General features: G+C 43.2%; 3 protein-coding genes across 6 annotated transcripts in view; 2 read left to right on the top strand and 1 right to left on the bottom strand.

The window, feature by feature from the left end:
• Nucleotides 1-106: 106 nt before the first annotated feature.
• Alg11 (ALG11 alpha-1,2-mannosyltransferase) lies at nucleotides 107-4496 on the top strand. 2 transcript variants are annotated; one of them, XM_050183047.3, is made up of 4 exons: nucleotides 107-364; nucleotides 432-647; nucleotides 1697-2637; nucleotides 4139-4496. In XM_050183047.3, exons 2-4 carry the CDS (start codon nucleotides 442-444, stop codon nucleotides 4417-4419), a joined length of 1428 nt encoding a protein of 475 aa, XP_050039004.1. In that variant the 5' UTR covers nucleotides 107-364; nucleotides 432-441; the 3' UTR covers nucleotides 4420-4496. The 2 variants fall into 2 exon arrangements, with proteins under 2 accessions (XP_050039004.1, XP_050039005.1); XM_050183048.3 differs by having other exon boundaries at nucleotides 416-647.
• A 1568-nt stretch (nucleotides 4497-6064) lies between these two features.
• Nucleotides 6065-17868, bottom strand: LOC126536163 (fucose-1-phosphate guanylyltransferase-like). 2 transcript variants are annotated; one of them, XM_050183038.2, is made up of 4 exons: nucleotides 17617-17868; nucleotides 14680-14850; nucleotides 11601-12110; nucleotides 6065-9935 (listed from the first exon to the last, which is right to left on the bottom strand). In XM_050183038.2, the coding sequence occupies exons 1-4, from the start codon at nucleotides 17807-17809 to the stop codon at nucleotides 8968-8970; spliced, it is 1842 nt and encodes a 613-aa protein (XP_050038995.1). In that variant the 5' UTR covers nucleotides 17810-17868; the 3' UTR covers nucleotides 6065-8967. The 2 variants fall into 2 exon arrangements, with proteins under 2 accessions (XP_050038995.1, XP_072143943.1); XM_072287842.1 differs by lacking the exon at nucleotides 17617-17868 and adding an exon at nucleotides 16048-17610.
• A 411-nt stretch (nucleotides 17869-18279) lies between these two features.
• Nucleotides 18280-22319, top strand: part of LOC126536162 (putative polypeptide N-acetylgalactosaminyltransferase 10) — a 167863-nt gene continuing 163823 nt past the window's right edge. For both annotated transcript variants that reach the window (XM_050183037.3, XM_050183036.3), the window contains exon 1: nucleotides 18280-18611. The gene's annotated coding sequence lies outside the window, so the exon portion shown is untranslated. The remainder of the gene's footprint in view (nucleotides 18612-22319) is intronic.

Here is a 22319-nt window from a genome sequence, read left to right as displayed (position 1 = left end):
ATTCCGGCGCCGCCTTGAAGCGAAACGAGCCAAGTGCGAACATCCTTCCAAAGGTGCCCACTCACCCAACCTTCTCCGCTATCGCTGACGCGTATGCAGGCGACGAGGCGTATGCGTGAAGTGCTTTGATACGCCTGTACATGCCTGTACCTTGTACCTGTGCGATTTCTCGGCTGTCGGGTGTCACCCCGGGAATTCACCGTTGTTTCGCGCCTTGGCGATTGTGCGCACACGCTGCTCACACCGAGCGCACTCTTGATTGACTTGAACTCCAATGGCAAATTTTGCCGGTTGTACAGTGCAACGAAAGCAGAAGCTTTCCCGTGTTTACAAATAGATCGTCCGTGTAGGGGCGCGCTACGTGGTGAGTTTGAATAGTTGTGACGGAGTGATTGCAGTCACGTTGACGTGTCAGTCTGTTGATCTTTCAGAGTGCGCACTATGGCATTCCTGCTCGTCTGTTTCTTCATCCTGTGCCTCCCCTTGGCTCTTCCGTTGCTGTGGCTTCGGATAAGGACAGTCAAACGCACCAGCCGCCAAAGATTCGGAGAAGCAGCACAAACTTGGGGCTTCTTTCACCCCTACGCCAATGCCTGCGGAGGTGGAGAGAAGGTGCTCTGGTCAGCGGTTCGAGCGATCCAAGAAAAGTACGCGTGGTTTGATTGTCAAGTCTACTAGTTTGTACGCTTTACAAGTAATAGGTCGCATATTGTAGTGCCATATAGCGTTGTTCCTTCCCTTCGACCGTTAACTGAAAGAACTCTCTGGAGATAACAACACAGGCATCGCTCTTTTAGATTTTAACTTTGTTGAGAAGCAAGCTTTAGCTCGAGCCGAACCCCGATGCGGCCGATCCAAATACATGTATAACGCCAAAACGCTTTTCTGAGATAACCCCTGGACCGATTTTAATAAAATGTGTTGCAACAGTGACTGTTAGAAGCAGAACTCGATTTAGGGCCTGGATTTGTTAAAATAATTTTAAAGAATTCGAAAGTTAAATAGATAGACGCACAAAGTTTATAAATCAATAGCTCTGCATCAAGAACAGATATCGTGGTTCTGTAAATGTTAACCATTCCACGCGGACAAATTCGATATGTCAATTTATATCTTACGTAAATTTACTTTGTGTACAAGGGTTCTGCAAAAGCTATATTTCCATAATACTGAATTTTTTTTAGATTGATGTGTAACATATCAATTTTGTCCGCTTTAGATGTACTATCATATGCAATTCACAGAATTGTGATGTCATTTTTCCTTGCCGAGTTAGAGAGTTGTAAACTTGATAGCTTCGTTTTCTGCAACTTTTCGATATTTGCAAATTTTTATTTAAAAATTGATGAGCTAAATCAACAATACCAACAGTCACTAGATCTTAAGTTTCTCTTTTAAATACAAGAAACCTCGTCAAATTGGGTGTAGTGCTTGCCGAGCAAAACAAACACTGCTTTTACATGCATTTAGATAGGAGCACCCGAGCTAAAGCTTCATCTTAGTAAGGACTACACAAACATTTCAAAGGGACAATGCCAGGAGACTATGCCAGCATTGGGTGTGTTTTATGCATTTTCAGAATGAGGCACGACATGATGCTTTGTACTCTTGCTAAACTTAAAACCTATCTGCAATTAATGTCACTTACGGCAACTTCGAGCCCTCTGAATGAATATTTTATTTTATGTTTTTGCAGATACCCAAGTCATCAGTGCATTGTGTATACAGGTGACCATGGTGTTTCCGGGGACCAGATAATAGAAAATGCTGAAAAGCGTTTCAATGTCAAGCTCAGCAAGTCTGCTGTTCACTTTGTGTTTCTACGCAGCCGTTCACTAGTTGAAGCACGACTCTATCCAGTGTTCACTATACTGGGTCAGAGCCTTGGATCAGTGATGCTAGGTCTAGAAGCCATTCTCACCTTCGTTCCTACCATTTTCGTTGATAGCACTGGCTATGCATTCACAATGCCCATATTCAAGTTTTTTGGTGGTTGCAAGGTGATGTGCTACACACACTATCCAACTATCAGCACAGACATGTTGAGCTCAGTTGAAAGGAGAGTACAGGCCCACAACAACAGGGGACTCATCTCGAGGAGTGCAGTCCTTACGCCCATCAAGCTGCTGTACTACCGCACATTTGCCAAGTTGTATGCATACTGCGGCTGGTGCGCAGACCTTGTGATGGTGAATTCCACCTGGACAAAAGGACACATCCTCGAGCTGTGGCAGTTGCCAACACGGACTGTTTTGGTGTATCCCCCGTGCAGCGTTGGGGAATTTAAGGCATTGCCAATAATGGACAAAGACAGTGTGTCCAGTGCCGAATTCAGAGTGCTTTCCTTGTCACAGTTTCGTCCAGAGAAGGACCATGAGCTGCAGTTGAAAGTGCTGGTAGAGCTTAAGGAGCAGTTACCCGACTCAGAGTTTTCAAGAATTAGATTTGTCATGATAGGTGGCTGCAGGAACCAGGAAGATGAGCAACGAGTCACCAGGCTCAAGCATCTCGCCGCAGAGATGGGTGTTGAAGACAATGTGGAGTTCAGGCTAAATGCTCCCTTTGCAGACTTGATGTCTGAAATGAAGAGAGCTTCTGCAGCTATTCACACCATGTGGAATGAGCACTTTGGAATGTGTAAGTCTGTGTTGCTTACATTGCTAACTGTATATGTTTATCCACTAGATGTTTTGCAGCTCACACAGTGAATGCTTATAGAAAAAGAAAAGAAAGAACTTGCAAAGACTCATTCTGCTTTGACAAATAAGAGTGAGGTAGAGCCGTCATACGGTCAGCTTAACCTGAACAATGAAGACACATCTATGGCAGCTTACCATTAACAAACTAGGCTATATGGAGCAAACATCAAATGCTCTAGAAAGAAGACTCATTAGGCTCACATATTCAAGATATCCCAACTGTAAATCTCTAGCACCCTTTGCAGGAGAAGCAAAAGCACTTAAAGGCAAACAGCAACAAAATCTCACTTTAGATGATATTGATTATACATGAGTAGTCTATACTATTGAAGCAGCTTTGGAAAAGCTGCAGGGCTAGCACTTGTATAATTTCTCTGTTAACAGCCTTTAAATAGCACATAAGCAGATGATGTATGCAGCTGGTGATTAGCGGGTGTTAAGCCTCAGCACCTCACCTCCAAGGCTTCTCAGTGCGCCGTGGGCAGCCACAGCCGACACCTAATCCCTGGTGTTTGTTTTTTTTCTTCCTTTTTCAGTTTAGCTATCAAGAAATGTCAACTTTTGCAAGCATCTCCTGATGCATCCCCTCATATTTTGAACGAAATTTTGCCCGGAAGTCCCTCTATATCTACACTATCTGAAACGAAGCTTTTTACACACCCAGAGTTTCCTTTCAGTTTTCCTTTAAAGCCTGTCTCGGTTAAATATGAGGATGACCACACACTAAGTTCCTCTAGAAATTGAGCGAAGATTATGCTTTCCAGTGTTTAATAGTATTTACTAATTTTTAAAAGAAGGGTTTGTGGTAATCATTGCTTTATTTACGTCGAAGTTTTTCAGCAAAATAGAATTTTTCGGTCTACATTGTTCAGTAAGAACACTTAGCATCTTTGCTTGCTTGGTTTGATATGGAAAAGAAAGAAAGTCATGGCTGCAAGTGCACTTCACCATCCGAGAAGCTAGCTGCTACAAGATGCAGACTGGCACACTACTTGTCAGCTATGAAATGTCCTGAAATTATGTTAAGTGCTTTATTGAACGATGCAAATAAAAAACTAATCTTGTTGCAAAATTTAAGCAATAAAGCATGAGTTCGTACAAGATCTTCTAAAGTTGTTAGAATGAAAACATAAGTTGCTATAAATTTAGCAGTGCTCTTTTTCATTATTTCATTTCATTTCATTTATTATACCCTCAAGACCACAAGGTATTACAGAGGGGAGTAGGGTAAAAAAAAAGTTACAAAGCAAAGAAGGCAGCAAGTGATGTAGTTACAGACATTATTATGTTATGTATTATTATGTTCAACATACAACTTCTAACTATTACGTTATAATGTGCTCGGTGTAATGAAATCAAGTTTCATTCAAGGAATTTAAACAGGACAATGCTATTTTAGTATTGATACACATCTTTTTCTTTTTTCTTTCAAATTTCAGGTGTAGTTGAATGCATGGCTGCTGGCCTACTTATGGTGGCCCACAATTCTGGAGGGCCGAAAATGGACATTGTGACCGATTATGACAACAAGCGCACTGGATTTCTGGCGGACAGCGTTTCCAGCTACACAGCTGCATTCAGGACCATTCTGGAAATGGCACCTGACGAGAGAAGGCAGACCAGAGAAACTGCAAGGCTTTCATCAGAAAGGTTTTCTGATGAGGTTTTTAGTGAGTCTTTTCTGTCTGCTGTAGGGCCTCTGACTTCAAAAATGAATTAATGACTACTGTGCCTCAGCAGTTATAATGTTTGATGTGTGCATTCTACGGTGAATAAATACCTTATTTTGCAAGGAGAGCGTGCTTGCAGTTAGCCATACATGCAGCTCATAGGTAATCAAGACTGTGGACAATTCGGGTCAATAAGAAACTGTCTTGGCACCATAGGTCGGCAAACTGACGAGTTGACTTGCTCAGACTAGCATGGACCTGCAAGTCATAGCGAGTTGAGGAGAGTCTGAGCAAGTGCAAGTCTGAGCCCAGTGAATTAGAGCTTGTGCGAGTCCAGCTGAGTTGAAGTACGTCTGAAGAATGCGTGATCTCATGTGTTTTTGAGTTCACAAAACTATGCGAGGATGACTGCATGATTTGAGAAAATTGGTGTGTATATTTACAAAATGTGTCCGTTGTGACAATGTTCGTGACTGAGAATGTGTGAATAACAGACTTACGTTTGCTAAATAAAGCTTTACAAATATGATTTGCCAGGATATACAGGAAACTCCATAAGCCTATTTTTGTTGCCATAAAGACCGAAATATAGGTAGGACAGGAATATAGGTAAACCCCCCAAGCTTTAATTCTATAAAAAGAAAAAAAAATGTATAAACTGGTAAAAAGATGACTGGTATGTAAGACGGTATGTGGGTTGTCTTTTTGCCATAGTATTTTGAAAAAGGAAGTTTGACCTATATTTCAACCTTTACGGTAATTAAGGACCTTGGTAAGAGTTAGCTTCTAAACTGGTTGGTACTCCCTACGTCCTGGGTCTCCAGGTTTCTCTGTGGTGTAGTTCTCGGGCATGTGTACTTGCATGATTTTGCCACTGCGCATCTGTTGATAAAGAGAATGTTTATCCACTCACATATATGTAAGCTTAACACACAGATGGTATTGTCTAAAAGATAAGGTAGAAATGGGTGCACTTTTGTCACACCTCCGAAATAGCAAGCAGCTTCTCAGTCTTTTTTAAACAAAAATACTTGTAGAATTCTGTACGAGTGTGCTGAACTGGGCTGGTTGGTGCATTCTTAGAAGGTAATGGAGCAGTGCTTCGGACGGGACTAAGTAAAGATGACAGACGTGGCACTGACTAACGACCAGTGTTTATTGCACTTGAATGGCAATATATAGGCATGAGGATGAAGAATTTTCATATGAAATTGCACATGGGCCTTCCTGTAGTAGGAATGTTGCTGATGATGCACACAATGAAAGTTTCAGTAGCCTTCTAGTGGGAAATCTTGTTGTAGCAGAAAGCTATCGTAAAAAGCTGTGAAATGCATGCATCCATACCTGCATTACATGATTGCCTTAGGGTTATTGACCTTTCCCACGAGAGCACCCTGGATGCTGCCATAATTCCATCTGGACTATTGTAAGCCTGTCAAGAGCACTATGAACACTGGCAGCATGTGCACTTTGTACCTATCTGCATCAGCCCGGAGACGCACTCTTGCACCCTGGTGGAAAGGCGTACACAATCTTGTGGAGAAAAAATGACCTTCACAAGTGTTTGCTGAGCTCCACTTAGTTCAAGAAGTTGTTAGTCTGTCAGACTCGCAAGCTCAATTACTAGGAATGTAGCACCAGGCATGCCTCTGCAGTAAAAATACCACCGGCTGCACCAATTAAGAAACATTGTCAATCGATAAATCAACCTTTAATTTCAGTTTTGTGGTACAAGAACATATATAATGAATAGGGGTTAACACAAGAATAAAATGGCATCAACCATATTAGTTACTGTATTTATGTGAACATTACACTCATAATAGTGTGTGTAATTTCCAACTACTTTCTTACACACTTCTATTTCATCTGTAGCGCACCTATCCAACCTTCTAACAATTATGCCAGTGCACATTGATCTGACTGAGTAGCACTATCGTTTCACTGAACTGATGATTCCGAATCCATGCGAGTTACGAGCCTGTGAGCTTTAGTTTGCAAATGAGTGAATTCACAATTTCATGAGGTTGAATGAATCTGAGTGACTCCGTGAGGCTGAAGTGAGTGAAGGTCTAAGTGGATCTGCTTACTCTGAGTCTGAGTGAGCCTGGCTGGGTGTGATATCTGGTGAGTTCGAGTCCGAATGAGCCAAAGTGCGCCTGATCTTAGTCTGGTCGCCTGATCTTGGCTTAAGCAAACATTGCCTTGTTCAATTTCTTGTAAGTCTGAATCAAGTGAGCCAGACTGAATCAGATTTCGGCGAGTCTGAGCGAGTTCCATTTATTTTGCCAATTTATGTTCGGCACATTCATCACGTAATGTAAACTTCAGTGGGCTGCTCAAGAAAGCTGACAAAAATGTGCTTTTCAGGAATAATTATCAGAATGTAATTGACTGCTGTAAATTAGCTTTGGAATTTCTGGCATGCTGCTACAATGTGTGCAGCTTGCACAGCAGCATGCATAATAAATCACTTCTGGACTATTGAAGTTTGCTAAACATCGCTGCCCCTTTATTGGATACACCCAAGTTTCACAAGTAACAAATAATGAACTTGTCAGACATGACTGTATAGTCAAACCAGACTATATCGAATCCATTTACATCGAATTATTCTGTATATTGAACAATTTCTGAACACGGTATAGTTACAATGAGTATATATAGCAAAAATTACGCTTACAGCCAACAAAAATAGCAGCGAATCCCGATATATTGAACGTCAAGCGGCGCAAAAGTGCCCCCAGAAGTTGGCTTTCCCTTGCGGCCGCGGCGGGGAAACCCGGCGGTGCGGCTCCATCCAACTGCTCTTCCTACTGTGACCGCGCAGCATCAGGTGAGCCGTCGACACTCCCCTGCAAAAAAGTGATCCTGGTCCGCCTGCAGCGCTTGCTCAGACAGCCAATCCCGCTCTTGTGCCCTCGTCGTACAAGATGGCGCAAGTGAGAGTTTGCGAGTTGTCTCGCTGTTTTTCTGGTTCAATGTGTTTGCACCTTGTGGGCCTTCTCCAACAGTGTTGCCATGATCAAGCGGCAGAACTTGCCTTTTGCTGTGAAGCTCGAAATTATCAATCGAGTTGAACGTGGTGAGAAGTCGGATGTACCCGCAGCATGCAAGATTCCGAAGAGCACTCTCAGCACGATCTTGAAGAATAAAGGGGAGATTAGGGCTAAAGCGGACAAACTCGCGACCCGTTGCCTGGGGTGCCAGACGTGTACACAAGGCCATGTACAAGTGGCTCATATGAAACTGCTTCAGATGTGCCGGCTTTTGCGTGCCCGGTGATGACTAAATTCTGATGACTACGACGAAGCTGTTGTCGGTGTTGCCGAAGCTTGGAGTGAGTTGTCAGAATTTCTGGAAGCCATTGACGAATCAACGGTCGACGAGTGCAGATGATGGTGTTGCGACCACAGGAGAGCCCGAAAATGAAGACTGCATTGCTGACATCATACCGAGTACAAGTGAAAGTGGGCAAAATGAGGAAAGCAACAACGGTCCTTTGCCAACATCCTCCTAGGTGATCGGTGCGCTTGCACTAGTCCAGTGCTTCTGCGCAAATGTGGAAGGTTGCGGCCTCAGCTGCTCCGATTCTTTAGACAATGTGAAGAAGTGCGTGCATCACAGGTAGCGAAATTGCCCAAGCAGAAGAAAATACAGGACTATTTCATGCGAAACTAAGCTAGTTTCATCAATAAAGCGATTTTATAAATGGTATGTGCTTTTATGACATGCAATTATTTAGCAGGCTTATATTGAATTATGCTCTATATCGAACTGATAGGCGTTTTTTGCGAGTTCGATATAGCCGGGTTTGACAGTAGCACAAATGCCATGCAATACTTATCATAAGAAGCTAACAAACACTGACACCAAGGACAACATAGGGGAAATTACTTGTGCTTAATAAATGAAATAAAGAAAAGATACATTAATGGAAATTAAAGTGTATGAATAAGCAACTTGCCGCAGGTGGGAACCGAACCCACAACCTTCGCATTTCGCGTGCGATGCTCTACCAATTGAGCTACCGCAGCGCTGTTTCCCCATCCACTTTCTTGGGTATTTATGTGTACTAGTAGAACCCTGGGAGTGTTAGCCAGCGCCACCACTCACAGACCTTGGCGGCGCACGTGGAACGTCCTTTTTGCCGCAGGCGTCACGAGAATGTGATCTTTTTGGGTGAAGGCTGGTCAATAAGCCCACATATGCTCCCGGAAGGCATCAATGTAGCCGGATTCGAGACCCTCGTTATGTAATAAATGCGAAGAAAGGGGGTTAGCAGAGGGGCCCGATTTTTATTAGTCATATCATAAGGAGCCAACAAACACTGACACCAAGAACAACATAGGGGAAATTACTTGTGCCTAATAAATGAAATAAAGAAATGATAAATTAATGGAAATTAAAGTGGATGAAAAACAACTTGCCGCAGGTGGGAACCGAAAGGTTCGGTTCCCACCTGCGGCAAGTTGTTTTTTCATTCACTTATGATATTCTTCTTATGCTATGATAGCTTCTTATGATATGACTAATAAAAATTGGGACCCTCAGTTAACCCCCTCTCTTCTCGTTTATGCAATAACTTAGTCACTTTATTAACTAAATATTTTACTTTGGTGCCTAAGAAGTGCTCGTATGTCTTTCCATCTTAATACATCTTCCATGCTCACCTCCACACTGTTCTTTTGTTTGGGCACTTGAGGGACATCTTGTACTACTGCTTGCACCAATTCTAACGTTGACAGAAATGCTTCTGTCATTGTGGGCTTCACCGAAAAAAGTTTTGCTTCCCAGAGAGATGATGCAGCACGATAGGTGGTAAATAGTGAGTTGCACATAACGAGCTTGGAATTTTCCAACAGACCCAGCTTCTTTCCAAAGTAGGACAGTTCCTTTACATCACTTGCCACCAACTTCAAGTCATCATCGATTCCAAAGGCGAGTGTGGCATACCCTTTGCAAGTGGCACTTTTTACACTGATGGTAAATATAATAGCATTACCTGGAACTTCCACCACCTTGTTGCCTAGTTTTTCCAGTCGGCAATTGCTGAGAATGCACTTATCGCCCATCTTAATTGGCACTTCCAACCTACAGTGTTCTACAACTCCCGAATGCGGGATGGTAGATCTTGGGTTAATTAGGGAGTGCATTATTACTCCAGAAATGTTGCTAGGCACACAAACCTCAAAAGGAATAAGCTTGCTGTGCACAAACCTAGAGGTTTGCAACTCCTCTGCAAAAGTCTCACTGAAACACAAGTTGTCTATGTACTCCTGCATTGTTCCAAGGTGGTAAAACCTTGACAATGGCAGCACTACTACATGTAGCTCACAGTCTTGAAGGACTTGCTGGACCCTGAGCTGGTCACCTGCTCCACCTTCACCTGTCTTTGAATCACATCCCCTTGAACGACTACCTAGAAGCTGCAGAAAATCTCTGTAGGCGTCGATTTCTTGGGTCACAGGCTTGATCTGGGCGTAGAACTTGATGAGTTTGTCCACCACAGAGCAATCAAAGAAGAATGCGCTGTCGGTGTACGCGAACTCTTTGGCGCTATCTCCTGTATATGAACACAAACACAAAACAACCTCACTATACTAATGTTGCACCCAACATTAAAGCACCTTCATTCTATCTGATATTTACTGTAAGCATGAATTCGTTACATGATAATAATTGGCGAGACATTGTACATTTTTTCGTTGTAACGAAAAATTTTTTACAGTAAAGAGGTTTGACTGCATGCTTTCAATTTTCACATCAAATCAACAGTCGCAACAAAGCAATAAACAATTGCAGACTCGGGGACACCAACTACCATTTCAAAATCTGATATTTGAAAAAAAAAAAAAACACCCATAAGAATAACGTAAGGTCACACTGAAACGTAAGGTCACACTGACTGACCTTTTGGGAGAAAAGCAACATTATTGCATAATAATAACGGGGCCAATTGGACGTGACAGCCATGAAAATTGTTTCCTTGTGTAGGTAAATTTTTTTTTTCCTGTTATTTCAGATTTGTTGAAGCTACAGGACAAGTCTATGACATAACTGATTTCCTTTGCATAAGCCATGTCTGATGTCAAAGGTCATTAACAAGACTGATTAATTTTAAAGACACACTATACAGATATAAATTCATGCAGGTTGACAGATGCACTTCTGAATTTCGAACAGGCCAATCTTACAGTGAGCTTGAAAGTCACAAGAGGTGTGAAAGTAAACAAAAAATAGCTGGTCATGCTGTCCCTCAAATCTCGCACCATCTCCCTATGACATTATTATTTTTGGAAGCAACTTATTGGTACTGCTAAAGAAAGATAACATTGCATTTGAAAATAAGCAAGCATTCTACTCGGTAATTCATGTGATATTTCCTGGTACAAAGAGAAAGTACAGTGACATGTGTGATGCTAGGGTGACATTATTGCTGCTTGGTATAGGCGCCAAATTTAAAAAGGGACATTTGGCCTTTATTTTTTCTGGCAACAGTCAACCTGTCTGTCAAAGGAGCTAACATTTTTTAACTACTCGTTACCGATTTAGTATTTCTATTTAGTGTAGTACCTCTGAAGGCCAGCTGCAACGAAATGTTGAACTGCTTAAAAACTAAATTTTTTGATAGTGTAAATATAAGGCAACCTCCAGGCAAAATTTTATGCTAGGAATACGAGTAGATGTGTCATAAGTAGCTAGAAAAAAATGGATTTTTCTGATACTGAAACTGAAAAAGGGCACCGTCATTACCGCTCACTGGCAGTGATGCATGACCAAGACCGTTGAGAAGCAGCACAGCTCCTAGGCATACCTTCCGAGACTGGGCAGCATCCATAGCTTCTTGTGGTTTGCTTGAAAATCTCGGAAGCGAAATGCTGGGATTTACGTCGTATTTGCTGACCACCAGACGCACGCATTGTTTATGCGCTGTTTAAATACTGCTATTAAGAAAATTCTACGTTTACCAGCCCTGCAGCATTGCTGTGAATTCTCCGAGTGCATACTTCTATATATATGTGTGTTAGGAAATTCTTGTAGCATATACATTGTGTTACTAACATGATAGTAACATGAATGAAGGCTACTGTACACAGTATGACAATAGCTACGGAGATATCTTGGCAGCCCTTTTAAGTTGGCATATTTGTAACCAGTTTTGGCCAAAGTGAAATTTCATTGCAGTTGGCCTTTGAGTCTGAGCTTAGTAAGTAGCAGCTCCTCTTACCTTCTCCTTTTTTGAAAATTGCACCCTTGTCATGCATAAGCTTCTCTGTGGGCTTCTGCAGAACTTCAAGGCACTTGGTTGTCAGACACACAGAGCTACATTGTACTTCCTTTGGCAGGACATAGACTCCATGTGTTAACCCCACTGAAACGGGGGATGGATGTGCAAGTGCGGTGAATCCGGAGTTGTCAAAGCTCCACTGGCCTGACTGTGCCATTTCTTCAAGAGGAGGAAGTGTGTAAGTCTCTATATCATCCGAGCAAGTCAAAAACACGCCAGCCCTCATCTTGGCCAGGAATGGAGAGTACATGGCCATCTTTAGGTCAAACATTTGTAGCTCGGTGGCAGCTACGACTGGCAGAAGTGCAAACAGCTTTCCCAGAGCACTGTGGCTTGGGAGGCGCTTGCTTTGACCACCAGTATGAATAAGCAAGATTCTCATACGTCTTTGTTCTTCTCCATATATGTTATGAAGTTGCTCAAGTATGTGAAGGGTTGCACCACCTGAACCTGAAAAATAATATAAAATTATGAATCATTATGTCTACCTTTGCTTCAGCAAAAATGATTTTATCATTACTACAGTTCTTGCTAGAAGAAGTGCTGACGTAAAATTTTTATCTCGTCATTCTTGTATAGCTGTCAACCAAATATTGATTGTGTGAAGCTTTAACTGCTCTTGCCGTGATGAGTAATTATATCACCCTTTAGTATCGCCTGTATTAGTTTAAAACATGCGAAGTGTTGCATGGCTGACACGATGTCACTGCAATCAGAGTTCGTTACAATGTTGTGTTGCGCACTGTGTTGAAATAGTGGACTCGGACAAACTGCACCATCGAAAGCTTAGTGTGTCATCTCCTGCACTGCAAGATTTACTTTCTGTTAGCCTTACGTGAAGGCTGTCCACATTCAGCACTGAAGAAGAGAAATGACTGGGAAGGGAGAGAGCCTGTGGAGATGCTGGAAGTTCACAATGAAGCACCGGTGGAAAAACCCTTTAAAATAGGCTTATTCCCATGTGGGGTGCGAAGAAACACAAGGGAAGGGCCTACTTTGCAGCAATGGAGATAGTTCAAAGCACTCGCATTGGGTGGCATGGTGTAGCCTGTAACCAGTACGACAACATGTGTGTGAGTGGCACGTCCATACCATGTCCATAACTGAAAATTCAAGAATGCTGCAGAAATGGCCCTTAAAGGGAACATGTACAGCTGCCGTCAGACTTAACCAGAACAATCAATACACACCTTTAGCAGATTAATTCTAACACAGGCTGCAAGGAGGAAACAATGAAAGCTTTGGAAGGAAGATGCATTAAGTTAGCAGCTTCAAGGTATTCCAGCAAGAAAGCTCCAGCTCCACACACAGGAAAAATGGACTGGCACTTAAGAAGGCAGGTTTAGTTAAGTATGCCAGAAGCTGTACATATACACCAGCCATTCACTTTTGGAGAAGGAAATCTTATTTATTCATTAAGTACAGGCACAGGTGTGCATAGCCTCTCAACAGCTTCTCACAGGCTGTTGAGGGGGTGTGCAAATGGGCTACTACCAAAATTTGTAAAGTAGGCTGCGCTTGCAAAGTTTTTTGTTTTGTTTTTGTTTTCAACCAACACATTAGCTACCTGACTCCCTTTCCGCTGCAGTTGTGGTGCACCTGGTAGAAAACATCAAGAGCGTGTAGTTTCAATCAACTTCAATACACCTTTTTGAGTTTGTTTTTTTCTTCCTTCGAGGACAGGGCGTTGTAATGAAGGGGAGGGCGCTGCAATGGGCCTTGGCCCTCCCTTGGTGGGTAACCCTGCATATGTCTATGAGTATAGAGTAATCCACTCTCAAGAACATCACTCTACTATTTGATACAACTTCGTAATCTTGTGTACTTATATGTGGAGAAAGTGGCCAATATGATGCCTAACAGATATCTGTTAGTGGACGCTTGTTTTAGAGGCCTTTTTTTTGGAAGTCTAAGATGCTAGAAGCATTTGAATACTGATGAGATGGTGGTGGTGGTGGTGAAACCTTATTAATACACAAATCTATGTGCGGTCATTCCTGGGTGGTTCCCTCTGACAGGGCTCCACTGGCAATTGCGGCTCGCCGGGCCTGTTCGAGGGTCACCACTTGGCTTCCCGGGTCCAGTTTGGAGAGTCTTGCCTCCCAAGACCACATAGTCAGTGTTTGTGCTGTGACTCATGACGAGATAATGAGGTGTTTCTCCCAGGAGTGACCAACCCTGTACAAATGACACCTTCCATGGTGTGTCTTATTGGCTGCAGAATGCGTGTTGCTGTTTGCACTCTTGAAAAGGCAGTGAGGAAATTTTTTTTTTTGAGAAGTCACGATAATTCCCTTCGTATTACCTCGTATTACAGTGCACACATTAGCTCTGTGGGACATTTTCATTCCCACAGCTGCAGATATGTATTAGTGTTCAAGCATCTGGTGAGTGACCACAGCATGTATGTTGTAGCTGAAGCACTGGGACAACGCCTCACTATGCCTGCATGATCTGTAAAGGAATTACCTTCTGGAAGAGTATAGGGGTGGAAAAAAGGTTCAGCATACTTTTGTGGGAGAAACAGTCCAGCATCCTTAAGACGTCACAAACTATACTTACATATGGTATGATATAATTAATTCTGTGCTGGAGTAACTTATGCTTTATACTGTGATTTCTATAGGAAGTTTTAGGTATTGCACACCCAAAGTTAGGGGATGCAAACTACCTGGATACAAATGATTGCAAAAAGATATACAAAAGAATGCAAGCACAGCGTGGGGCTTTTGGTGCACAAGGATGCTTGGGTGTACCATTTCTAAAACTTCCTGATGTTGACAGCTATCTGTTAGAAGCAAAAACAAAGCAAAATACAAAAATTCACACCAGTACTTTTCAAAAACCACTGCAACAGTGACATCTGTAGCCAACTTTATCCAGTTCTTAGGAGTGTGTTGATGCTTGGCTGCATGGGTGCACACAATAGTAAACATATGTTCAGCTAATTCTAACAGTCATAACCAAATGACGCTCTCTCCCACACACACAAACACACAAAAGAGAGAGTTCTGCTTACCAACTTTTGGTCCAGGCGGATCTGAGAACACATGATACGGCACAAGAGGTATGAGATTCTTCTCTTTCCTTTGAGTGATTTGTTCATGGAATGCAGCAGCTTGTTCTTCATCAGCAGCTGACATAACAACGGCATCCCAGAAGGCAATTCCCACTTCACTTGGGACCTTTCCTGCAACATAGCGAGCTTGTGAAAATGTCTGTGCTTTACTGATGTGACAGCTGCAAAAAATAAATAACAAAGGGCCCCTGGCACCAATATCTAAGTTTCCGGCATACATAGCAAACAACTGAGCTTTCTCTTATACGAGTCCAAGTGCAACTGCTGTGCTGGAAAAGATGCAAAAATAAGTATGCGAACATCCGGGCAGGAAAGAACATTCCTTCCTATATGTCGCTTTCTTACTTGCTTTAGTGTCTTTGCCATTGAGAGAAGTATGAAACATCTAGTCCAGCAACAAGTGCTAATATTGTACACAACTGTTGCTTCTCTTCAATAAGTCTTTTCAGTGGCCAACCACTGTTGGCACATATCGCACCAGCTGGCATGACCAACTTAGTGCACACGAGCGATATGGGCACACATTGCTCATTCTCTGGCTTCCACAGTTTCCTGGGCTATGGAAATGGCACTTAGTGGGCTGTTGGCTTTACACTTCTGTCTTTTAAAAATATTTAAATGAGTACCAAATTTCATGTGAAGCCTTTCAATAAATGTATATCATCCAATGGTTGTTCTTAATTTATGATCCCGTTTTCTTGTTTTATTTTTGCGAACAGTACTCGTAGCAAAAACAGTGTTCTCTGCCCCACCACTTCCCCAGTGCCAGCTTATTTTTCTCGGCAAGGTGGCAACTGTGATTATGTCGGTAACATAGTTGGAAACAAAGTTGCAATAGGCCAGATATAAAAAGCTTTGATTATGCATCACATGTACTTTCTCGGAGCTGAAGACTGCATTGCTTAGGGTGCTGTATGACCATGTGTATTGCTGTACTCTAAGACACACCAACAGTATAAAAGAAAGTCCAGCTCACTATGACAGTTCACTTCGTTTACTTAAAAATGTGCATTTGTGCACAGACATGATGAAAACTATGTACAGCCAGTGCAGTGATGTAATTAATGTGGCGGAATTCGCCAATGCAGTGCTGCCACCTCAAACAGACAAGATTTCATGGAATTTACTACCGTACTTTGTATGTCAGTCAGATTAATACATGAAAAATTTTGGCATGCACAGAAATGAAGGGTTCAAGATGCGCTGCATCGAGACCATATTATTGCCAAAGTGACTGCATCGTTTAGGACTATTTGATGCAATTACATTACAATATTCAGTCATGGCACATTTCATTCCATCACCTACCTTCTGACTTTAACTCTTCATACTAGCTGTCGGGCTTTGCCAGCGCTCTTTGAAAACCTGTCTCCAGTTGTGGTGGTATTGTTGTTGTTAAAGCACAAAGGAAAAATTAGTTCAGTTGATAATTCATATAAACTTGTCTTAGCCTGACAACATCTCATTCTTACTGCATATTCAGCACTTGTGCATCCTCCAAGGAAGTGATGGCTCATTGCGCATATGTGCATTTCTTTCCACATTCTTGTAATGGCTGATAGTTCTTAAAATTGTGTGATTAATCGTGACACTTTTTGAATGCACAGGATAGAGTGATGATTTTATTTGCAATGCCTGTCGAGTATACAAAATCAGTTCTTACAGAGCAAGAGATTGATAACTGCCCAACATACATTGATTATGTAAGCTTATCATTCGCCCAATTTCAAATTCCAGTAAAGAAGGTGAGGATCACTTCTATGTTTTAGGCTTAGATGACACTGTAGTTGTTTCGAGGATTTGTTGTTGTGCATCACGTGCTCTGAACATTATTTTTCATAGTGATACACCACCTAGTGAATAGTCACAGCTGCCACAACATATGCATAAGTATCTTTGTACAGTGAGGAAGTTGTTTCCAGTTTATCGTCATGACTAAGTGTGAATAACTATGATTATGCACATGTGGGAGGTTCGAAGGCCTTGTTCATTAAGATTTGCGTTATTGGAGCCAAAATAATTTAGTACCAACATGACATTGCAGCGACATGAGAAGTGCGCAGAAGGGCACCCCATTTTTGTAACTGCTAGTAAAACATTTGTCAGAGTGAAGAAATAAAATAAAAAAAGAAAAGGTTAAAGCTGGGTGATTAGTTTTCAGTAGAACCATTTTATATATGCTGGGCAATCATATACTATGAATTATGGATAGTTCAATATAAGCTGCACCTGGAACTAAAAGGCAGCGTTTGTGCAGAACACACATTCAAGTTTTCATATACTAACGTTTTGCCAGCCGACAATATATATTATGAGAGGCGGTACTTTTTCTGCGTACCGTGTAACACTAGGTTGTACATGTGCACAATGATTGCCTATGCTTTCAGAATCTAGCGAAACAAGCCCATTAGTTGGAACGATTCAGGCGTGCCTAAAAGGCAAACATTGGCGTGGGAGCCAGCAGCATCCTCCCGTTTACGATTAGCAAAATAACTGCTGTAATCAGTTTATACAATGGTTTTTACAAGCCACACGCTGATTGGACCACTAAAATTGTCCGCTTTTCGTTGTCGGCAGGTGGCGATGGCGGTTCACATCTCGCAACATTTCGTGCGTGCAAACTCTTGAAGAGAAATGTAATGAATATCAATACGCTTCACAGCCACTATTCTGGTTATCGTTTCTGCACGCTCGCTTTGATTTCAAGAAACAGGAAGAAACCGATCGATGGCAAAACTTGTGATGTTTGAATAGTAGCGCTATATTTGAAATCTGCGTACGTACGAACAACATGACAGTTCTAATTAAACGATACTTAAGCAACGTCAGAAGTCTGTTTTAGAAAACGAACCAAACAAGTCGCCCAACAATTCATACCTCTCAACGCTTCGTAGGAGTCAATACACCTTTTCATAAAGGCGGGTACTGTGAGCTCCATGTTTGAATTAAAATCGCACCTTGTGCGAGCAAGACAGTGCTCAATGCTTTCGAAAGTACAAGACAGAGCGCAACGCCGAGACAGAGGGAGTGTTGGCGCACAGTGGGAGTTGCCACGCGTTCGCGATGTCATAGAATAAACAACCAACTGCGATGTCGCGATCTAAACGAAACGCGCGGCATGCACGCCTGCACGCGGTTTGTAGTGTGCTGCCATCTCTGTTTTGTATAAGAAAGTGCAGCTGGTGCAGCCTTGTCAACTGCACCTTAAAGAAATCTTAAACAAATACAATGCAATATAAGAATATTTTTGTAGCTTCTGATAAAAAAACATTGCATGATTTTTACGTTTGCGAAGAAATACGACAGTACACAACATTGCATGCAGCGCCATTTTCTAAGAAAAAATAACAGTAGAGTTATAATTATAAAAACATATTAAGCCAAATTTGTGGCAGAAGTTGTTATAAATATGTTATTTTTTATTAAGGTTACAGAAAGAAGGCCATAAAAGTGACACTGAACATCAGATGTTTGTATTTTAGCTCGTTAGATGGCGCCAAGTAACAACGCCCGAAAGGAACGTTTACACGTGCAGAGAAGCCAGCCTCTGGGCACGCATTGGGCGGCGCTTGCCGGCTTCAAAGACTCGGAAGAACGCGGCTAGTGTGCGGCGCGTGGTGATTGTTGGAGCCCGAGCAGCTGCTGAAGTCTCTGCGATCCGTGGAACCAATGTCAACTACTGTGACCTGTGAAGTGTGTCGAAACGCTTGCGGAGTCTGTGTGCTAGTGCGGCAAACCTCCGACTGAGCATGCAGCTTTGGACCGAGCCCAGCTGAGGCCGTGTGTGCAGTTTGTGATCGCGGCGCGTCGTTGCCTTCATATCGCGACGCCTCGAAGAACTGGTTTCCAGCAAGGCGTGTGGATTAAAATAAGTGAGTAAATACGTTGCTAGCTCCCATTTTATGCGTGGTCACTCTGTGTTTAATGAGTGGCAGGTGGAAGACACATCCGAAACCAGTGGCCGAAATATGAGCCTTAATTCTTGTGTGTTAGTGTCGATCTGTCATTAGGAGCTCGCGCTCACGTTCCGATTTGCATGCTCCCGTTACACGCGCACGCACGCTTTGCATGCTGCGCTTTACCTGACACGTTTTAGAGCGGCGCACGTTCTAATATGTTTCTTGGAGCAGCTCACGACAGTTTTTCTCACGCACTCTTATCGCGCTTCGAGCACGCGTTGCGTCACTTTTGACTATAATTCTCGTGTTTAACATCACATGAAGAAAGTCACTTGAACAATCGCGTATTTGACGTTATCGCTTTAGCTTTCAGTCAGAGCTGTTGTGCTTTCATATCATCTTCCTTTCGTATCGTCTTTTGTATGGGTAGGCCGCAACAACACCGGCGCGGACTTCGACGTCACCTGCACCTTTCATTATCTTTTTTGCCGGAGATATGGGTTTTAATCTAAATGACTTTTATTTGCAGTTACCACTGATACGTGTATGCGCCTAGCTTGACAAAGCGAGGTACTGAAATTATAGTTCCAGGAATTCCGATTGATGCCCGAATGAGATTATCAGACGGACACATTCCCCTAGAAGCCAGCCACATTTGTGGGCGTCGTTGTCCGAGCCACGTGATAAGACGGCCCTGTAAAAGGAAAATCTCGACGGCGTTTTGATGGCCTAGCCATGCCTCGCATAGATGTTCTGTGGCCCAGCCGGCCTAGCTTCGACAGGAAGCGCGGGCGTGGCGCTGACGTGCGTTTAATGCGATATATCATTCCGATGTGCTCGTAATAGCGAAACTAAGTAGGAGAAAGGAGTCTGCTTTAGTGAATGTAACTGGACTATGATCCGTGGGTGACATATGACTATGATCCGCGTGACAAGTACGGGTGACAAATGTGTAGTCAGCAGCAGAAGATTACAAGAGAGGTTCACGGGCGTAGCATTTATTTTCACAACTTCAGTTTTCGCGGCCCCTGTTCCTATCCCGAGCAGCGCATCCTGAAAGGTAACCCTAGTGGCAAGTCGCAGAATAAATTGATGTCCTCTGCTGCAACAACGAAACGATCTGTTTATAGTCTATTTTTACATAGAAAGCAGCTCCAATAATCAGACATCCTTCGTTATATAGAACATTTAGGGCACGCACGTGTTCTGCTTTCCGGAATGTCGCTGAATCCGTTCACCTTCAATCTCCTTTTTCAAGCCCCGGCATCGCGACTTTCCTTCCATCTAGTGGTATTTCCAAATGCGCCTCACTTAGTTTCAGTATGTGCACTGTTTTCTTGTAGTGAGCGTAGCCCGGAGAGCCGCCTAGCGAGTCTCAAGTTCTCTCTGTCGCGAAACCCGTTTCTCTTTGCAACCGCCAAACTCTCGTGAAGCTGATTCTTCATTTTCTGTACTCAACAGAGCGTCGGCGGGGAGGCAGTATCAATCTGTGTCACGAAGGACTTGCGTGAGGAGATACAGTTGGAGCTTGAAATCGATGTTTGACATTCGTCCAAGATGGGACAACTTGTCAGGTCTTGTTCCAAAGTAGGAACGTGCGTGTAGCAAGCATCCTGGAGGAAAACCGCGTGTTACGAACACGCAGACGTAACGAAGAGACATACAGAAGTAGAGGAAGTGCTTGTTTTATAAGTTCATTTTTGGCCCTCCTTCCTGACCGTTGTTAAGGCCCCAAGTCCCATTTGACTTTTCTAGCCGTTAGACGTGGCACGTGGTCCAGCGTGTTGACGTGAACCCGGAAACAAGAAAGGCCGCGTGTTTGATGAAGCGTGCTTTTGCGTGACGGTGCAGTGTCGTTTTTACCGGGGCGGTTTGCACGGAGAATGGAGGGAGTGAACGAGAGAGAGAGAGAGAGAAAATATAAATATCAAGAACCCGTTATGGTGGGAAATAGAACCTGTTATGCGGAAACTGAGACCCGTTATTCACGACGCCACCTGGTTTAAAATATCGGCGGCAATAATATATGTGTCTTTCATTGGTCTTGGCCTGTTGGGAAGCGACGGCGTGCGGTGAGCTACGTGACTAGCGTAGATCCGTGTTGGTGGCAGCTACGGTTCCTGTCGGCCAATTTTTTTTTTTATCTTTCTTCTTCTATTCATTCCTTGTTTAATATTATTTTGTTACCAATCGCTTAATATGTTCTGCTGCTGATGGGAAAGAGGCGACGACACTGACACTTAATAAACAAGAGGATGAAAGACTCAAGGCTTTAACATTTTCGGGCATGACACATCTCCTCTCTCTTTCTCCCCCTCTTTCTTTTCTTTTTTTAAAAATCATTACCAAACCGGCCGCGCGTTTTCTTGGCGAGTTCGGAAACTCGCGAACTTTCGCACTTTTGAGGTATCTATGTGAGCAGCTGTCACGGTATCATATGAGACCTATGTAGAGCCTCATTGTTGTTTTATTCCGTTGCTATATGTGAGATGACCTTGTAAAGCGCCAACTGTACATTTTAGTTTTCTCTCTTGTGGGTAAGCGCCTGCAGTCGGAAGGCTTTGCGAATCGCTGGCGTCACTTCGCTTTCACTTCTGCGCGGACGTAGTTTGTTGTTGGGATCGTTGTGTCTGTACTTCCGATTTTGCACGAGACACTGAAGGGGCCATACGCATTCAGTTGTTGGAAAAGCGGCAAGTATGTTTATTTTTATTGGCGCGTCCTGGCTGTCTGTTCGGCTTCGCGTCTGAAACGGGCCTCGAGTCAAAACACGCGAGAAAGCCTGTTAGAATGCAGATGCATCGCTGCAGACATTGATAGCTCGAGCTTCTCGCGTGTGTAGGTTCAGGTTCGGCAGCAAAACCGGAGTGACCAGACCGTGACGACGTCGTTAAAGGGTATACACCAAGCTCCAGACGCATACTTTGCTGTATAGTTTGCAGCACCATATAAAAAGCGCGCGTCCGGCTCTACGGCTATGCGGGCTTGTGCGCCTTCAAGCCCGAAATTGTAACGGTCGGGAGGTATCGCCGTTACACGAGTCCCCGCTGCGAACAAGCCGGCCTTCAGAGAAATACTCGCATTAATACAAGTAGGAATGAGTTTCAACTGCAAGCTGGCCGTTTTATGTACTTTTCTTCACGTCTTGTCCTGCCTTGAAATACAAGGTTAATGCATGCATCTCCGAGCGATGCGGGTTTTATCTGCGAATCCCCGCCATGTATCGGCGCGCTCGTTTGAGAGAAAGGTCCCGCGAGCGGGCCTATGTGGCGTGTGCGGGTTATTTTTTACGACCGAGTCCGTGCTCGGCATTTAAAAAAAAAAAAAAACAAAAAAAACCCAAGAGCATCGTTGTACATACGCACATAAAATCGAGGGAATGCGTCGCGCTTGTACTTGTACTTGTGTGTGTGTGTTATGTGTATACCGGGTTTTTCGTTCATCTGAAGTCTTGCTTGCTATACTGCTGTTGCTGTGCTGTTTGATTTATGCCGCAGTCGACGAATGCAAAATGAAAACACTCTCGAGAACGACTATGAAACTTTGGCATCGCTGACGTGTTCGCTTGCTTGTTGGCAGCAAACGCAGCTCAATTATTATTATTTTTTAAAGAGTTTGCCAAAATGCATGAGCACTGGAAGTTGCGAGCGGAGAGGACTTGTAGTAAGATTTTAATGGGCG

This window comes from Dermacentor andersoni, chromosome 4, assembly GCF_023375885.2.
Source record: "Dermacentor andersoni chromosome 4, qqDerAnde1_hic_scaffold, whole genome shotgun sequence".
Taxonomy (NCBI): Eukaryota; Metazoa; Arthropoda; class Arachnida; order Ixodida; family Ixodidae; genus Dermacentor; species Dermacentor andersoni.
This window is presented reverse-complemented; position numbering and strand designations above follow the sequence as displayed.

Bases quoted from the DNA above. Each gene is read 5' to 3' on its own strand.
- Alg11 (XM_050183047.3), top strand. From the start codon at position 442: ATGGCATTCCTGCTCGTCTGTTTCTTCATCCTGTGCCTCCCCTTGGCT. The intron at 648-1,696 runs GTACGCGTGGTT...ATGTTTTTGCAG, and splicing joins GTTCGAGCGATCCAAGAAAA to ATACCCAAGTCATCAGTGCA. The intron at 2,638-4,138 runs GTAAGTCTGTGT...TTCAAATTTCAG, and splicing joins GAATGAGCACTTTGGAATGT to GTGTAGTTGAATGCATGGCT.
- LOC126536163 (XM_050183038.2), bottom strand. From the start codon at position 17,809: ATGACATCGCGAACGCGTGGCAACTCCCACTGTGCGCCAACACTCCCT. The intron at 12,111-14,679 runs GTAAGCAGAACT...ATTATTTTTCAG, and splicing joins TCCGCCTGGACCAAAAGTTG to GTTCAGGTGGTGCAACCCTT. The intron at 9,936-11,600 runs GTAAGAGGAGCT...GTTCATATACAG, and splicing joins AATTTTCAAAAAAGGAGAAG to GAGATAGCGCCAAAGAGTTC.